Source organism: Zootoca vivipara, chromosome 8 (assembly GCF_963506605.1).
Source record: "Zootoca vivipara chromosome 8, rZooViv1.1, whole genome shotgun sequence".
Classification (NCBI taxonomy): domain Eukaryota; kingdom Metazoa; phylum Chordata; class Lepidosauria; order Squamata; family Lacertidae; genus Zootoca; species Zootoca vivipara.
The window spans coordinates 21876527-21894580 of NC_083283.1; the positions used below are offsets into that span (position 1 = coordinate 21876527).

Below are 18054 nucleotides of genomic sequence, written 5' to 3' on the forward strand. Positions count from 1 at the left end.
TAAAAGTTAAACTGGTACAGAAGTGGTTGTTATCCATGAAGAGAATTCAATGAAGTCCTGCCTCTATTTAATATTTAAACTTCCACTTGCAGCACCATTTGAGAAATCTATCCATGCTCAACAGAGGTTTGGAATGATTGTTTTAAGGGTTTTTCCAACAGTGAAGTGATTTGATGAACCCAACTCAGCTATTCAGCTCAACTCACATGTTCACATGTGTGATGCATTAGAATCAAAAAAGGAATATTATCAGTACTAGAAGAATTGGCTGACTCATTCTAATCAATATGTGAAATCCCCACCTTTCTCCACAACCATTTCCTGATCACTCAGCACTGTGGGAACAGTCACCACATGCAGGAGTCCTTTTCTGTGCAGTCATTATGAGGTGCAACTTTTTAAAAGGCCCAAACTCTAAGGCCCATAGCATTTTGGTTACTTTCCACAATTCTTTGCCTGCTCACTTCTGCCCTGCAAATGCCCCTCCTCTTCCTGTGAGTCTTTGCATTAGGCCATTTGCCATGCTTTTACTTTCTCCGTGGTTCCCTCTTTTTTTCAATTTCATGTCTCCATGTTTTTGGCCTAAAACTCCCATGATCCCTAGCTAGCAGGACCAGTGGTCAGGGATGATGGGAATTGTAGTCTCAAAACATCTGGAGGGCCGAGGTTGAGGAAGCCTGGTGTTATCTGTGGGCTGTATGTAGAGGCGAATTCAGAGAAGCACAACTGGTTCGGTCACACCGGGCACGAAGTGAGCAGAATGGAAGGCGAGGGGTGAAGAGGTGCCGAATTTTGGCATTGCACAGGGCACCACTGAAATTTAAGACTCCAAGGTCTGCCACTGCTGTATGTAAGCATTATGTGTATGTATGTATGTATGTATGTATGTGTGTGTGTAGATGTGTAGGAATACATGCACATGTGTATATGTGTAAGACAGTGTGGGTGTGTTTTTGGGTAGCCCCGCCTACTTTTGTATTGGCCCTGCCTACCACTGTTATGTGGGCTACTTCTGATAAGTCTGCATACCTTCTGGCTGTCAATGTAATCTCCACACATGACAGTATTCTGAACTCACTGATCTAAACCCATTCTTTAAGAAGTCCTCTGTGCTGAGGAAGGCTTATAGTTCAGTGGTAGAGCACACACCTTGGTCTCAAGGTCTAAGCCCTGGCATGTCCAGGTAAGGCTGGAAAAGACTCCTGTCTGAATAGCCCTGGAGCTGCCAGTCTGCAAAACTGAGCTAGAAGGACCAATGGTCAGATTCAAGGTAGGATGACTTTCTACTTTCTCCAGTGGGCCTTATGGCGGCGCTGCCGATGGCTAAGAATACTAACAAAACACAGAATTATGCAAAGGCTTATGAAAACCCTCTGATTCCACTTATAATTTTTCCCTATGCAATGACATTTGTTCAGAAAATGAAAGAGGAAGGGCTAATGGGAAAAGAAGACTAAAGAAAAAAGAAGACAAACCACAGGGAGATATAGCTAATGTGCCTTACAGGGAGAATTTAACAGCATTCATCTGATTACAGAAGTCGATATTACTGTCCAGTTTTTTTTTTTTTATGGTGCAGCCGTCTCAGCTTGTTTGCTCGACCGAGCTAATAGCACAGCGGCATTTCTGTACCTGATGGTATCACGACGCTGTGCTTGCAAACAATACAGTTGAACTTTAACTGATGTGAGGGAAGTTGTCTGGGAGAAACCCGCTTTAGTGGGACGTGCAAAATGGACTGCATTTCCTGTCTGAATGTAAGCCTCGTCCAGGGATTTTCTGCATGGATTATGCACTTTTGAAGAAGTGGGGCAGCAGGACTTTCCCCTCCCCACACCCTGCATTGCACTGAGCATGCCCCCTGGTTGTCTGCATAGGGAAAATGAAGGAGCAGGCTTCTAGTGGCTGGAACACTGTGAGGTCATCCAGTGGGTGTGGCCAGTGTCCCAAGGGATGTTGGGCCAGCACATTCCTGCTGCCCTCCTCTCCACACACAGGGTTGCATGCATGCAGAATGCCTGAATGGGGCTATACGGAGGTAGGGATTCTTCTTCCCCCCAGTCCAAGGACCACATTCGATCCAGAGGGAAACTTTCAGGTGGCTAGAATGCAAAGGTGAGCAGAGCAAGGACTATGACGTTTACCTTTCTACAGCAGGCTACATTTCTACATGGCAAAGCCAGAGGTTTAAACACACATGCATACGGTAGGATGTCTGTTCAACCAGGGATGGAGAACTTGTGGCTCTCCAGATGTTGCTCTATAACCTCAACATCCCTGGCCATGCTGGCTGGGGTTGACGGGACATGGAATCCAACAACATCTGGAGGGTCTCCCCATCTGTGCCCAATACATTATGAGAACAGCTTATTATAATTCCAACCACCTCTGACTACCAAAGAATACATGCTACATATGCAAGGATACTGTGCATTTGGTCAAAATGCCTGAATCTCAAATACAGGAGCACTAACAAGAGGAAAATTCAAGCAAGAAACTTTCAGATCGCTGCCCTGAGCTTGGAAAAACAGGATACAAACCAGTTAGATAAATAAATTCTACTGCAGCAAAATTATATTGATGGAGAAGCGGAGATAGCAGAGTGATGGCAATTGATGACTACAAAAGGCCATCATTTTAGAAGATGGAATATCATCCTCCTGACACCATAATAGATCAAGCCTCTTTAAAAATCAATATTTTTTAACTTATGGCAATCTCCTACACACACAAACACGGGGAGAGGGGGGGGCAAAATCTGTTGTAACAGTATTAATGCTGTGTTATTTTGCATTATAGGAACTGGGTTAGAATTAAGGGAGATCAGTGACTTTTGCAAGGTTTTATGCCTTGGTACACTGCCCACACACGGGTGGCGCTGTGGTCTTAAAGGTAAAGGGGCCCCTGACCATCAGGTCCAGTCGTGTCCGACTCTGGGGTTGCAGCGCTCATCTCGCTCTATAGGCCGAGGGAGCCGGCGTTTGTCCGCAGACAGCTTCCGGGTCATGTGGCCAGCATGACAAAGCTGCTTCTGGCGAACCAGAGAAACACAGAAACGCCGTTTACCTTCCCGCCAGAGCGGTCCCTATTTATCTACTTGCACTTTGATGTGCTTTCGAACTGCTAGGTGGGCAGGAGCTGGGACCGAGCAATGGGAGCTCACCCCGTTGCAGGGATTCGAACCACCGACCTTCTGATCAGCAAGCCCTAGACTCTGTGGTTTAACCCACAGCGCCACCTTTACCTTTACACTGCCCTATTAGCCTCCTTTAGAAACAGTGGGGAGGGAGGGGGCTTTTAACTCGAAAAGGCTGTTCACAAGAATGTGACACTGAAGCTATAAAATATGTTTTGAGTGTGCTTTTAGTTTCAATTTAGCTTCATGGCCAAGATGACATCAATGCTCTATCACTTTTGCTTCTGAAAGATGACTGATGCTCAATTATCTAGATTCTCAGGAGCCTTTCAGGGATGTCTCAGAGCATCATTTAGTCTCATGCTTCAGAAATCCGCTCTAGGTAGAAGGGCACTTTGATGCCACAGTGACAGATGCTCTGGAGGGAAGGGAGCCTGGAGGGAAGGTGGCAGAGATTACAACAACCAAACATCACGCTATTCCATAGAGAAAGATGTATCTCTGATTGCAAAATACAACCAGTGAATAATTATGTGCCTTTGATAAAATTCTTTCCCCCTCTATTCCACAGCAAATTGGGCCTGTTCTAGTGAACACTTGTGATCCGTGGAATAAGAACACAGTGGTCGTTGGGAATTAGCCCACAAAGCCATAGTAGAGAATGCAGACATGTTCTCACCAGAATTTTCCTCTGCAGGGAAATGCAGGGACTCCTTCCTACTATATGAGAAAACAAAACAAAATGGGGCACTGGGAAAGCCTGAGTGCATATTGGTACAGAAATGGACACCCAGCTGCAATACTTTTGCTATGGCATCATCACTGGGTTGGGTCAAGCATAGATTATAATAGAACATAGGCATTAGGAACCTAGGAAGTTGTACTGTACAGTCTGAACATTAGTCCATCTACTTAATTTTGTCCAGTTAGCATTGTAGCTGCTCTACAGGGTTTCATCCCTACCTAAAGATATCAGGGATTGAACCAAGGGCCATCCTGCTCCACCCCAAACTTCAACCAATGGGTCCAAAACTCTGGCCTGAAGTACAGATGGTATATTACACCGGTAAATTTAGCTAAAATGTATAAAGTAAGTAACAAATTTTGGAAATGTAAAGAAAAAGAAGGATCATTTTATCATATGTGGTGAGAATGTAAGAAAGTTTAAAGTTTTTGGGAAATTATATATAATGAATGGAGAAAGATGTTGAAATATACATTTGTGAAAAAACCAGAAGCATTTTTGTTAGGCATTATAGGTGATGATATTAATAGACAGGATAAAAAGCTGTTTATGTATGTAACTAGAGAAGCGAGAGTGTTGATGGCACAGAAGTGGAAACAAGAAGAATTACTGACAAAAGAAGAATGGCAGACGAAATTGATGGACTATGCAGAATTAGACAAGATGACGGGATGAATTCGGAACCAGCGGGACCAGAAGTTCTTAGAAGATTGGAAAAAAATTACAAACTATTTGAAAGACAGCTTTTAAAAACCAAATTATGCTTGTAGATTTGCAGGAAGTTTTATAGGGAGGAGAGTTAGAAGTATTACAGAAGAAGGAAAGAAGGAGGATTATATGAGATAGTAAGTAATAGTGAATTATTGAAATGCGAGAATAAATTAAGAAGAAGGAAATCACCAGAGGTGGCTGAGGGAAGTCATAAAATGTGTATGTAAGATTTGGAAGATTGGATGATAATTTATGGTTTTTATGTAGAAGCTGAGGGCTTCTACATGAAGAAGCATAATTTGGGGAACCACAGGTTCTCCATCCCATGCAGTGCCAAAAGAAGGGGACTCCCAGAGGACTTTTCCCTAAGGGCAAGTCTGCTGCAAGTTGCAAGCCTTAAAGTTACACTGCACAGCTTCATCTTCTTTTCCTTCTTTTCCTTGCAGATACTGCAAGACAGCATGATGACAAGTGTTGGTATCTAATCTGCAGAAGAGAGATGTAGTCAAAAGATGTATGCAGGTAATTTTCGACTCTCAAAACGTCAATACCCAAGCTCCATTGCCTCAGGGCTTGGCACTAATTAGAGAGATAAAGGTAGGCAGCAAGTTAGCTGGCATTTGAAAAAGGAAAGAAAAAAAAAACCCAAGAAAACAGAGACAACGTGTACAGATGGGAGAAGAGATAGGTTGGATTTTGGCTCGGGGCACTGCAGATACATGATCACAGGGCAGAGTGGGAGAGAGATCTACATATACTTATCTCTCGTGTGCGAAAATACAGGCAGCTCGATTTAGAATCTAAACTGTATAAAAGTCGTAAGATTTAAATGGCAGGAAAATAGCAATAGGCCTTAGGTTTGCTTAGGCAATCTCCCATCCTCATTTGCAATTCTTAAATATAAAAAGGGCCCTGAAAATTCATATTATCAGCAGCAATACCTTATCAGTCGAAACGTGGCACTTCCCCAATCTGTGCCGTGCATAACGTACTGACAGAAAGAGCAGGTAGAGGCTAGGGTAGCCACATGTTATTTAATAAACACATTTTTTTGTATTTGAGACACTTTTAATATACTGGTTTTTATCTGCTCTCCACAGAGGCTGTATATGACATGAATCGGGGTAATATTAATGGGGATTTAGGGTGATATTACTCGCAGCAGGCCCATTCAAATGACTGTGGCAAACTTAAGTCATGTTTATTCATCGCAGTGGTTCTACTCTGATCACCACCCTTAGAAGACTCAAAACTGATAAAAGGTTTTGCTGAAATTGAAAAAAAAGGTCTTTATTGTTCAAAACAGTAAAAGGCTGAGGGGAGAATACTAAATAGAAGCTGTGGGGACGGGAAGAGACCCTTTGGTGAATTAGAGACAAAAGGATGCTTCATAGGTGTATAGCACAGCTCAAGTGTTTAGTTTACTACATTATGCAGGCAACCACTACAAGTCTCCATGTGGGAGAAAGATACATGTGTAAAATGAGAATTAACATTCAATTTTGCACAATATATACAGTGAAGTCGCTGGCTGTACAGCAGGCTTCATCAACCTAGTGCAGGCATCCCCAAACTGCGGCCCTCCAGATGTTTTGGACTACAACTCCCATGATCCCTAGCTAACAGGAACAGTGGTTGTGGAAGATGGGAATTGTAGTCCAAAACATCCGAGGGCCGAAGTTTGGGGATGCTTGACCTAGTGTCTTCCAGATGCTTTGTTTCCATATGTCAGCTTAGCGAGGAACGACTCGCATACCAACGACTCGCAGTGGAACGACTCGCAGTGGAAGCCACTGTCAGAAGTTTTAAAAAAGATAGCTAGGAAATGTTTTGACAGGCTTGCTTTGCTTTCTCATTCATAAAATCTCAGTGTTCCCACATTCATTTATGACAAGCTGAAACCTATGGAAGTTGGTAGCATTAGAAATATGGACAGAAATATTACAACACACACAGTTTCATGCTTGATTTGTTACAGACACAGATGCTATTCGGAGGATTACATTTCTGACAGCAGGCCACGTAATAAATATAAAAACTCCGAACTGAAAGTGGTTTTTCCCCACTTTCAGAATTTTTCTAGCCAGAGTGTCTCCTACCTCAGTCTTAAAAAAATTTTTTTATAGGCCTTCAGTTATAATGATAATAAAAAAGCACCTTAAACACAACCTTTTTGCTCATTTTCTTAAATCAACAATCAGCTGTTTAAAAAATGAAGAAGAAAATACAGAAGGCCTAAATGGTCTGGTGTAGCAAATTCCTGAGATAAATTTGAGACTAGGTTTCTAGTACCTAGAGTTTGGAAACACAGGAATCCACTGTTTACCAAAGGCGACCATTTATCCATCTATGGTAGCACAGTATTTTATTCTCTGGCACATCACTTGCTGTCTGCAGGAGCTCACCTCTCCCAAGCCAAAGCAACAGTCTCCCAGCAGGGGCGTTGCTGCCACTTACTGGGAGGACAGGGGTGAGTGTGCCGGTAGGAGCACTTGACCGACTTCTGAGGTCCAGCTCCGAGGGCCTTCCGGAGGTTCCCTCACTGTGAGAAGTGAGGTTGCACAGGGAACCAGGCAGAGGGCCTTCTCAGTAGTGGCACCTGCCCTGTGGAACGCCCTCAAGGAAATAAACAACTACTGTATCTGACTTTTAGAAGACATCTGAAGGCAGCCCTGTTTAGGGACGTTTTTAATGTTAGATGTTTTATTGGGGTTTTAAATCTGTTGGGAGTCGCCCAAATGGGTGGGGTATAAATAATTTAATAATAATAATAATAATAATAATAATAATAATAATAATAATAATAATAATAATTTATTTTCTGCCTAACCACCCTCCTCCTGCAAGTAGCAATGGTGCCCCTGCCAGCAGGTTGCCACTACAGGCAACATACTCCTGGCTATTTGATCTGGGACCTTCTTCACACTTCATGAACCTGGGACCTTCCTCATGCTTAAAACAGCGGGGAACTAGATAGCCCACCACCTGTTCCAATGTTGTTGTTGTTTTTGATGTTTTAAAGGAGAAGCAGTACCATCTGTATGACAATTATTTATTGTTAATAATAATACAGTGGTGCCTCGCTTTACGAATGCCCTGCTTAACGAAATTTCCGCTATACGAATGGATTTTGCGATCGGAGGTTGCCTCGCAAGACGACGAGGTTTTCTATGGCCGCCGCTTCGTCTTGCGAAGCGTGGCCATAAAAACCTCCGATCACAAAACCTATTTGCAAAAGGCATTCGTCTAGCAAAAGGGGAACCAGCTGTAGGAAGGGAAGAAGGCAAAGAAAGATTAGCTGAGAGGCGCTGACAGCTGTCAGCGCCTCTCAGCTGATCTTCCTTTGCCTTCTTCCAGCTGCGGCTGGTTCCCCTTTGTTTTCCACTGGTCTCTGCCGGTTGCCCCGAGCAGTGAGGGGCAACCGGCAGAGACCAGCGGAACACTAGCGCGGAAAGAAGGCAAAGGTCTTTCCCCGCCTCATGTCCGATCCAGGCGGGAGGCGGCGGCAAGGAGAAGCTCTTCTCCCGTCGCCGCCTCCCACCACGCACAGCCGGCATTGAGCGCAGCTTCGGAGACCTCCGAAGCTGCGCTCAATGTCGGGGGAGGCAGGCGGGAGGCGGCGACGGGAGAAGCTCTTCTCCCGTCGCCGCCCCCCGCCACGCAGGATCGTTCCTTCGCCTTTCCCCCACCCCGCCCGACAGAGCCGGATCCGACGAAGCTTCTGAAGCTTCGTCCGATCCGGCTTTGTCGTTGGCAGCAGCGGCGCTTGCTCTCTTGGCTCGGGGAAGCGCCTGCCTGCCTTCCCCGAGCCAAGAGAACAGGCGCCGCCACCGCCACCAGTTTCCCCAGAGCCCATAGGAACGCATTAATTGACTTTTAATGCATTCCTATGGGAAACGGTGCCTTGGTAGACGAAATTTTCATAGGACGAATTTAGTCCTGGAACGAATTAATTTCGTCTAGCGAGGCACCACTGTAATAATATTTATACCCCACCCTTCCCAGTCAAGACCGGGCTCAGGGCGGCTAACAACAAGAATATCAAAGCAAGCATAAAAGAAACAATTCAATTAAAATACAGATTAAATACAATGTTAAAATTCAATTTTAAAATTAGGAATCTACAAGTGCAACCTCATTTAAATATCTGTAGGATAAAGCCTTAGGGGAGGGTAACACCGGGGTCAGACTGAATCAGTCCAAAGGACAAGCGGAACAGCTCTGTCTTGCAGGCCCTATGAAAAGATGACAACTCCCGCTGGGCCCTAGTCTCCTGAGAGAGAGCGTTCCACCAGGTCGGGGCTAGTACTGAGAAGGCCTTGGTCCTGGTCGAGGCCAGTCCAACCACCTTGTGACTCGGGATCTCCAGTATGTTATTATTTGTGGACCTTGATGTCCTCTGTGGGGCATACCGGGAGAGGCGGTCCCGTAGCATACCGGGAGAGGCGGTCCTAAGCCGCATAAGGCTTTAAAGGTCAAAACCAACACTTTAAACCTGACCCTGTACTCCACCGGGAGCCAGTGCAGCTGGTAAAGCACTGGATGAATGTGATCCCGTGGTTACAAGGCATCTGATCAGCTCCAAAAGTATAACTGCATAGGATTTCATGGTCAGGCACTCACAATATGCTTTATACTGTATATCCTTTCTCCTAAAAGGGATGACTCTGTTCAGAGTTCAAGCCAGCCATTGCCTCTAAGCAGGGCGTTCCATTACACACAGACACATGTTGCATTTTCCAGACATTACCAGTTGAAACAATTAGCTGGATTTGTCTTGGTCTTGAATTAACGACTGGGCCATTTCTCAGATTCCGGACAAGGACTAAACCAGACTAAGTTGGATGTTGGGCGGAATGGCTGTGAAACTGAAGCAGCCTCCTCCTCAAACTAGGTTTACAGAACTGTGTTGATGCAGTATATTTCATATATAGTAAGCTAGCCTACTGGAGTTGGTTTTTAGGATGAGGGGGTGGAAAAGGAAGATTTGGCAGGTCGTGATATTTATTTAACTGTTCTTATCAGGGAATTCTTTGGGTTTGTTTTTTGCAACTTCTTTCTTGAAATAAAATTCTTATGATGATGATCAGCTAGCAGGTGGTGTAAAAGGCTTCAGCCTTGTAACTTGGGGAACCACTGTCAGGCAGAAAATATACATAATTCAAAATTAGACGGACAAATAGTCTGATGTGGCAGAAGGCATGTTCCTAGCAACTTTTGTTATGTTAAAAACAAGCATCCTTTTGTTTGTTTGTGTGGGCAAAGAACTGTATATTCAACTCCAGGGATTTCCATCTTCATGCCATAAAATAAATTAAGAGATCCATTGCTAACACTTTAAATTTTAAACAAAACTATCAACCCATTATATTTTTATCATTTGCTTTTGTTTCTGGTTTTTAGAATCTTGCAGCCAGCCCCAAGCCCTAAACACTGGGCACAGTAGAGCTTTAAATAAACAAAACTCCTTTGTGCAGAGTAAGTGCAGCTTTTATAGTTTCTTTTGACATCCGTTACCTTATAAATTCATGCAAAGTCAACGCCTTTGTTCCAGCTCAATACCAATGTCTCCAGCAAATGTTTACCTTTCCCTTTAAGAAGCTTCCTTAACCCTGCACCACGCCCCAGCAACTACCTGTACATGAAAACAAGGTTTGCTGCAAATGGTAGGTGCACACCTGTTCGGCCATTCATATACACTGCAGTTGCTAGATGCATTGCAACCACAGCGTTTTATTTAAAACGCCCTGTTTTATGTGCGATTTAAAGAACCCTGGCTCTCAGCCAAATACTACACTAGTTTTGGTAGTCATGTTTATACACAGTTTCTCCTTTTCTAAATTTTAAAGTACTAAATGTTAACGGAAATTATACGTTTTTGTACGTGTTAACAAGAAAAAATTAAATACACACACAAACCAAAGGTTGCAAATTACGAGGTTCTGCAGCTTTGGTAGGGTTCTCTACTCATATTAGAGCCTGCTTACCCTGCCAACCTAGCAGTTTGAAAGCACGTCAAAGTGCAAGTAGATAAATAGGAACCGCTACAGCGAGAAGGTAAATGACGTTTCCATGTGCTGCTCTGGTTCGCCAGAAGCGGCTTTGTCATGCTGGCCACATGACCTGGAAGCTATACGCCGGCTCCCTCGGCCAATAACGCGAGATGAGCGCCGCAACCCCAGTCGGCCACGACTGGACCTAATGGTCAGGGGTCCCTTTACCTTTACCCTTGCAAAACTACAGGCTCTGGAAACACTTTAGCAGGGTTGATCATACCGTTAGGCAGAATGAGGCAGCAGCATCAGGTAGCAGCTGCTGGGGGGCAGGAAACAGCAGTGAGGGGATGGAGGGCAGAGCTCCATTTGCCACATTGCCTGTCCTGTCGCCCTCTAAGTTAGTCTACTGCCTTGACACATGGCAGAGGACACTTGTGTTGAAGTTCAATTCAACACCTTTGCCCTGCTCCCATTACGCCCTCTTCCAGGTCTGCAAAAAGCACGGATCTGCACAAGCTTTGAACGCACATAAAATGGTCATTCCCTGTATGTGGAGGTGTGCATGTGTGTGCATGCTCATATGCTCCATGTTACCCTTTGCCTCAGGCAGCAAGATATATTTGACCAGACCTGAGCTTAAAAATTAAAGAGTTATCAGATGTGTGATGGGTTTATACACACATACACAGGTACCTGGCTGAGGCGATCAGCCTAAAGTTAAGCCAGGTTCCTAAGGGTTAACCAAATAGAACTGTTAGAACCCAAGGGGGCGGGCTCTGGCTGAGTATAAAAACCCCACCCCTGGAGTCAGTTAGTCAGAGTTTGTCAGAGTTCGTTGACGTAGTCGGTTGGAGTTAGTTAGTTGGTTGGTTGTTAGTAGAGAGAGAGCTGGTTTTAAATATTGAGGTGGAGCATAGATGGTGGGTTATAATCAGTCCGGATAGAGAGTTTGTGTGCTTATTTATGAATACAGTTAGTTGTCTTTAGCCGTAATAGGCCGGTAATAGTTATAAATTAGAGGTAATAGGCCGGTATAGGAAACATCTGTCATTTGGAACATTCTAAGACTAATACTGAAATCATTACGCTTATGTACGAACAATAAAGCAACATATTTTTACTTTCACACTATCCTGGTCTGAAGTGCTTATTAACAGCAGATATTTATTTTGTCGTTGGCGCAGTTATCAATAGACCATAAAACGTCCGGGGGTGCTGCGCAGGTCAGGGTGACCGCGACACTGGCAAAGGCAAGGTGTTATCTCAAAGCGGGGGCCAAAGGCCCGGCAATGTTAAGGGCACAAGAATTGTGTCACAACTGTCCATTCAAAAGAGCTGATCAGAATAAGAGTTATTGACTCCCAACAAAACAAGATGAATGGTGCACTGAAGACAAAAATAAGAACAATTCCGTCGCTTCCAAATATTGCCCTACGCAAGGGTTGCACATGCAGGCTTCTCTGGTGTCACTAGTCTGGTACCAGGAGGCAACACAGAGGTGCTAATATTGTGACAAGAGGGTACGAGTTTTGTGGGTGGAAAGGGAAAGGATGCCGTTCCTCTAAGGCTGTCTTTCCCAATCTGGTGCCTCCAGATGTCTTGGAGTGGTGTTCCACTGGGCGGATGGAAGGTGTAGTGTAATTCAAAACATCTGGAGGCACCAGGCTAGGGAAGGCTATCCGAAGGCCAAATCTCTCCCTCCCTATGATTTTTCATGGGTTATATATAATAATAGGGCCAAGGTCAACCATGGAAACAAGCTTTTTATCAAGGATGAGGGACACACGCCTAATCTGGTGCATGTTGCACTAAAATATTCAAAAGCAGTGCTTCTCAATTTGTGATAGTTCACAGTATGGGTCACGTGGCATAGTGCTTAAAAAGATCCACAGCAATCTAAAGATCTAAACAAGCAACTCTGCCCACATGGAAGTAGCTTCCCTATGGTATGGATGAGTCCCAGTTGGTTGGATTTTGTATTTGCTCATTATCTTTATATAACATTTTTCCTCCAAAGAGCTCAAGGTGTCATACTGGGTCCTCCCCTCCCTATTTTACACAGAGAGCAACCCTGCAAGGTAGGTTCAGCTGAGTGGCAGTGACCGGCTCAAGAGCACCCCGTGAACTTCACAGGTGAGTGGGAATTTGAACCTGGGTCTTCCCAGTGCTGGCCCAAGACTCCTAACAACCACAACACAGAAAAGTCCATGACCTCCATTATCAGTCTGGCTCATGGGGATGACACATTCACACAAACCTCAGCACTATTGAGACTACACTATATAGGCTTCCATGTCGCTAGGAGTGTCACTGAGCACCTCATTACCAAGCTTAAAACCACGGAGAGACATGGTCTGAATAAGGACATTGCATTCTTATCTCATTATACATGATAAAGCTTTCTTATGCCATCTCACCCCTTGCTTTTTCCTGCAAGACCAATTGCAGTCGTTAACAGTCGTCAACAGGTTTACCACTCCTACCGGTATCAGCCAATCACCCATTCCCACCACCCTTCTGAGTAATACCCCTCCCCACCCTCTGACTATACATAAGGGTCTGGTGACTTCTGTTTCAGTGTATCTGAAGAAGTGTGCATGCACACGAAAGCTCATACCAATGACAAACTTAGTTGGTCTCTAAGGTGCTACTGGAAGGATTTTTTTTATTTTTTGTTTCGACTACGTCAGACCAACACGGCTACCTACCTATAACTGAGCACAGTGAATAGGATGTTATCACTACAAAGCTCCCTTCTCCTTCAAAAGCCGCTAGGATAAAATATATTCCGCTCTAAGAAAGTGCTTTTTTTCACATTCAACTTCAGGCGGTGCTCTGGTACACTGAGCCTTGAAACTTAATTTCCGTAAGAGAGGCCTTTGTATGGGTGAAATTCATTTTAATCTCAAAATTGTGGGAAAAGAGGGAAATGGCCCTGGAACAATGGGGCCAGTTTAAAAAACTATCCTTAAGGGAGGCTATAATTAGAGCTTCCAGCTCTCTGGAGTGAGGTAATTGCGGAGTGGGGTGGGGAGTCTCCTCCACAGGAGGGAATCCTATCTGTAAATGACTAGGTGAGCGAGAACGAGTTAATGCCCAGATATGGAACCTGCTCGCCATGTGATCTTTCAGGCATTAGGCCTCACATGAACCTATGGGAGGTAGGAATAGTACTGTAGTGAAGGGTAAGGAACACAAATCAGTGGGTGTTCCTCCCCCCCCCACTACCTGCAAACCTGAATTGTTGTTGTTGTTGTTGTTGTTGTTGTTGTTGTTGTTGTTGTTATTACAAGCTAATTCTTGTCAAAATACTTGGGTTATCAGTGCACACCTGTAGTCAGAGATAGTTGATACCTATGAAAATAATGTTCACAAATCGCCGTAAGAAGATGCTACAGCAGAAATGGCAGGCACCTCGACCGCCACAACTGCTGGTGTCAGGGTGACTAAAGGGTAGGAGCGTCAGAAGCTGTTTCATAGGGTCCATCTAGCTCAGTATTGCCAACACTGACTTGTCAGCATTTCCCTCCGATTTCAGATTTTCTCCAGCCCCTACCTGGAGAAGCCAAGGATTAAACCGGAGACCTTTGGCTGCAAAGCTGATGCTCCTCCATACATTAGCCGCAAAATAGCCCGAGCACTTAAGTAAAACACATTTTAAATGCCCCAACAGTAGCTCAAAAATAAAGAGATGCTCTACAGCGTTAACGAGGGAGAAAAGTGATGAAGGAAACAGGACTGGTGCTAGGGCATGTGCTAAAATGAGGTTCCTCCTTCTCTCAGAGCCTCTGGTCCCTCCTCATTCAATCTCCCCCAGGCTTGGCGAGGTCCACTGAGTTCTCCATCAACCCAGTCCCATGGCTGCAACATCCATTTCATAGAATCATAGAGTTGGAAGAGACCACAAGGGCCATCCAGTCCAACCCCCTGCCAAGCAGGAAACACCATCAAAGCATTCTTGACATATGCCTGTCAAACCTCTGCTTAAAGACCTCCAAAGAAGGAGACTCCACCACACTCCTTGGTAGCAAATTCCACTGCCGAACAGCTCTTACTGTCAGGAAGTTCTTCCTAATGTTCAGGTGGAATCTTCTTTCTTGTAGTTTGAATCCATTGCTCCGTGTCTGTTTCTGCTTTGCATCCCTACTCTGCTTCCTTTCCTATCCTTGTCTCATGAGGAGATTCAGGTGAACAGCTGAAATCATGACACAGGTGGAGCCATCCAGCAGAGGCTGTATGGCTGTACTTGCCCAGCTCTGCCATGTAACAGCTCTGCTTGCCACCCCCTTGCTTGCAAAACATGTCAAAGAATACGAGGAGGAACAAGTCTGCAGTCACATCCCTTGGCAATGCGTGTTCAGTGCATGTACCGTACATAAACTGCTAGCTATGCTCTTCCATCTGAATTTACCTTTAGCAAGCTCTGCCTATTTGCTGCAGTAGGTCGACAATGCCCAGCCTCACATCAATTCCCAAACCAATAGGGCCTCCTGGCAGGTGCTACAGGGCTTGTACTAGGACAGGGGTAGGCATGCACATGAAAGCACATACCAATGACAAACCTAGTTGGTCTCTAAGGTGCTGCTGGAAGGATTTTTTTAATTTTGTTTCAGAGGGTGAGGCCACTCAGAGGACAATTAGTAAGGGGCAGGCTAATGTGGCCTGGGTGATCCTTAGGGATTCAGGTCCCAAATCATATAGAGCAGGCGTGTCCAACAGGCAGATCACTGGACGTCTGTGGTAGATCACCAGTAGATCAGTGGCTCCCCCCAAAGAAGCTAAAAATCATTGGCTCCCCTAAAAAAAGCTCAACATATTAGTCCTGCACCCCTAAAATGACCAAAAACAGGGTTTTCCTTCCTAAAAAAAAAGCTCAACGCCGCTTTCTTCTTCTCTAAAGAAGTTCAATAACTTCTAGAATCTACGTGAACCCCGCAAAACAGGGCTTTCCTTCCTAGAAAAAGCTCAACAACTTTGACCTGAACCCCCCAAAAGGGGGTAGATCACTGCCAATTTTTAACTCTGTGAGTAGATCGCAGTCTCTTGGAAGCTGGCCACCCCTGATATAGAGCATTAATGGCAGGCACTTTTACTTTTATTTGTGCTCTCGTTTGTTAGCAGCCTAGCTTGTTAAAGAGCAGGCTTTTGGACTAACTGTGCCTTCTGAGCAGTCTTCAAAGGCAGCCCCACAGGCAATGCTTCATAGTAGCCTAAACTCTGCTGCAAAGGACTGTGGGACAGTTAAGAGTAAAATCCCACCTGTGTTTCTCGAACCAGGATAATACTTCATTTTCAACCAACAAAAAACCATAATAGCAACCGCTTTAGGAAGCAGCCTGCACTGAAAACTTTCTAAGTTTTGTGAGTGGCAATAGGTTACTAAGACTTGGGTTCCCGCAGGATATTTGCTTCATACCATGGAGACCAGGGTCAGGCTGACCTGGGTTGCAACTTAATAGCGCTGATTGAAGTAAAAGGCGTTTCAACAGCAGGCTTGCAATTTCTAGTTAAAACTATTTAGGAATGAACGCCGAGGCAGGCCGAGGATGCTGTGAAGCTAGAGTTATCCAGGGAGAGGAAATGCACAGAGTAATGATGTCAGGCTGTGTGTTATGTCATGCTTAGATGCTTCAGAAAGAGTAGAGCATCCCTCTGTTTCTTGTAATGTTTCCTTTTGCCCTTAGAAATTGCTTTACAGAAGGATGGAAGAAGGCAAGTTATGCACTCAAGCTAAGGGCTTTTTTTGTTTGTCCGTTCGTTTTGTAGGAAGCGGGTAATAGTTTAAATGTTCTTTTTTTTCTTTTTTTGGTGCAATGTATGCCCAGCACTTGTAAAGGTTCCCTCCTATGTTATTAACATCTTTTCAATAAAATGTTAACATTCTTCTGCAGGCAAACGACTCATGCACAATGGGAAATTTGTCTCACTAAGCACAGCAGGATGTACTCTTTCATCAGCAAACATCAATAGCCCGAAATCACTCAGGCTATCGATGAAAGCTTTTCTGAACTCTTCTGTAAATGGACTTCCTTCGCTCAGTGTTAAGACCAGGGGTAGGCAACCTAAGGCCCGTGGGCCGGATGCGGCCCAATCGCCTTCTCAATCCGGCCCGTGGACGGTCCGGGAATCAGTGTGTTTTTACATAAGTAGAATGTGTCCTTTTATTTAAAATGCATCTCTGGGTTATTTGTGAGGTCTGCCTGGTGTTTTTACATGAGTAGAATGTGTGCTTTTATTTAAAATGCATCTCTGGTTATTTGTGGGGCATAGGAATTCGTTCATTCCCCCCCCCCTCAAAATATAGTCCGGCCCACCACATGGTCTGAGGGACAGTGGACCGGCCCATGGCTGGAAAAGGTTGCTGACCCCTGGTTAAGACAGTCCTTCTGCTCCTAGTGTCACAATGGGCTGTCTTCAACTCTAAGCCTGGAAAATCCCATGTAGAAATGCAAGGACATACCACATCACGTTTATCTTCCTTATATGCAGTCGTGGCTACTCTTACTGAAATGTCAAAGCATTACAATGTCACTGGGTTTTCCCTCTGGTTCCAAACTGTTTTCAGCTGCTTTTATTTACTCTAACAAAACAGAATGCTGCAGCAGCAGCAGTTCACCTTTCCTTTCCGATAAATGGCTTTCACTGAATCCTCACAATTTGTATCAATAATTATGACACTTTCTTGGATAAAAGGAGCCAAAAATAAAGTAAAAAGCACTTTTACAGTTCTGTGTTTTTTTTCCCACCACCATCACCCCATCCTCCTCGCACACATTTTTATATGTTTTAACTAAAATACACAGTTTTGCAAGGAATGTTCCTTAACATAATGCATTTTTGTATGTTTTCCCCACTAATAACTTCATTTTATGCACATTACCGTAAATATTACCAATGCAGTTCTTGTTGTGGTAGTGCCCAATCACAAGATTTGAGGAATCTTCCATAATTCCTTCTACAACTATCAGCTGCTGATGGTTTGTTGACCAAATTGATATCATCCATTTTTGTATAAGGTTTAAATTTATTTCTCCATATGATCTGAACAGTTGTTCACACAATTTCCACTTTTGGCCTTGCTGTTTGGATTAGGGCAGGGGAAAAATCTCTGTCTGATACTCTGAAGAACAGCTACCCATCTGACCTAATACCTCAGGTGGCGCAATGGGTCAATCCATCTGGCTGCTAACCAGAAGGTTAGTGGTTTGAGTCCACCCATGACTACAAACCTATTTTTCTGAGCGGCCCTAATAAGTACAAGTACATTTCAATTAAGTTTGCTGGGGGGATGATGCCCTTACCTTTGCTTCTTCATTGACGTCCAAGTAAAAGATATGGCATTATAAGCAATTTCTTCTATATTCCCGATTGTGTTAAAGCTCTCCTTGTAGTCAGCTGCAAAAAAGAGCAGATCACAGACCATTTTGTAAAATTGAGATTTTTGTGTTTTTACCCAGCATGTTTTT

At 44.3% G+C, this 18054-nt stretch overlaps 1 protein-coding gene across 1 annotated transcript in view; it reads right to left on the reverse strand.

Annotated features, from left to right (window-relative positions):
* GRHL2 (grainyhead like transcription factor 2) overlaps positions 1-18054 on the reverse strand; it is an 80535-nt gene that overhangs the window by 32751 nt on the left and 29730 nt on the right. Inside the window, 2 exon segments of the mRNA XM_060278190.1 lie at positions 17890-17909; positions 17912-18038. Of these exon segments, the coding sequence (XP_060134173.1) occupies positions 17890-17909; positions 17912-18038 (147 nt within the window).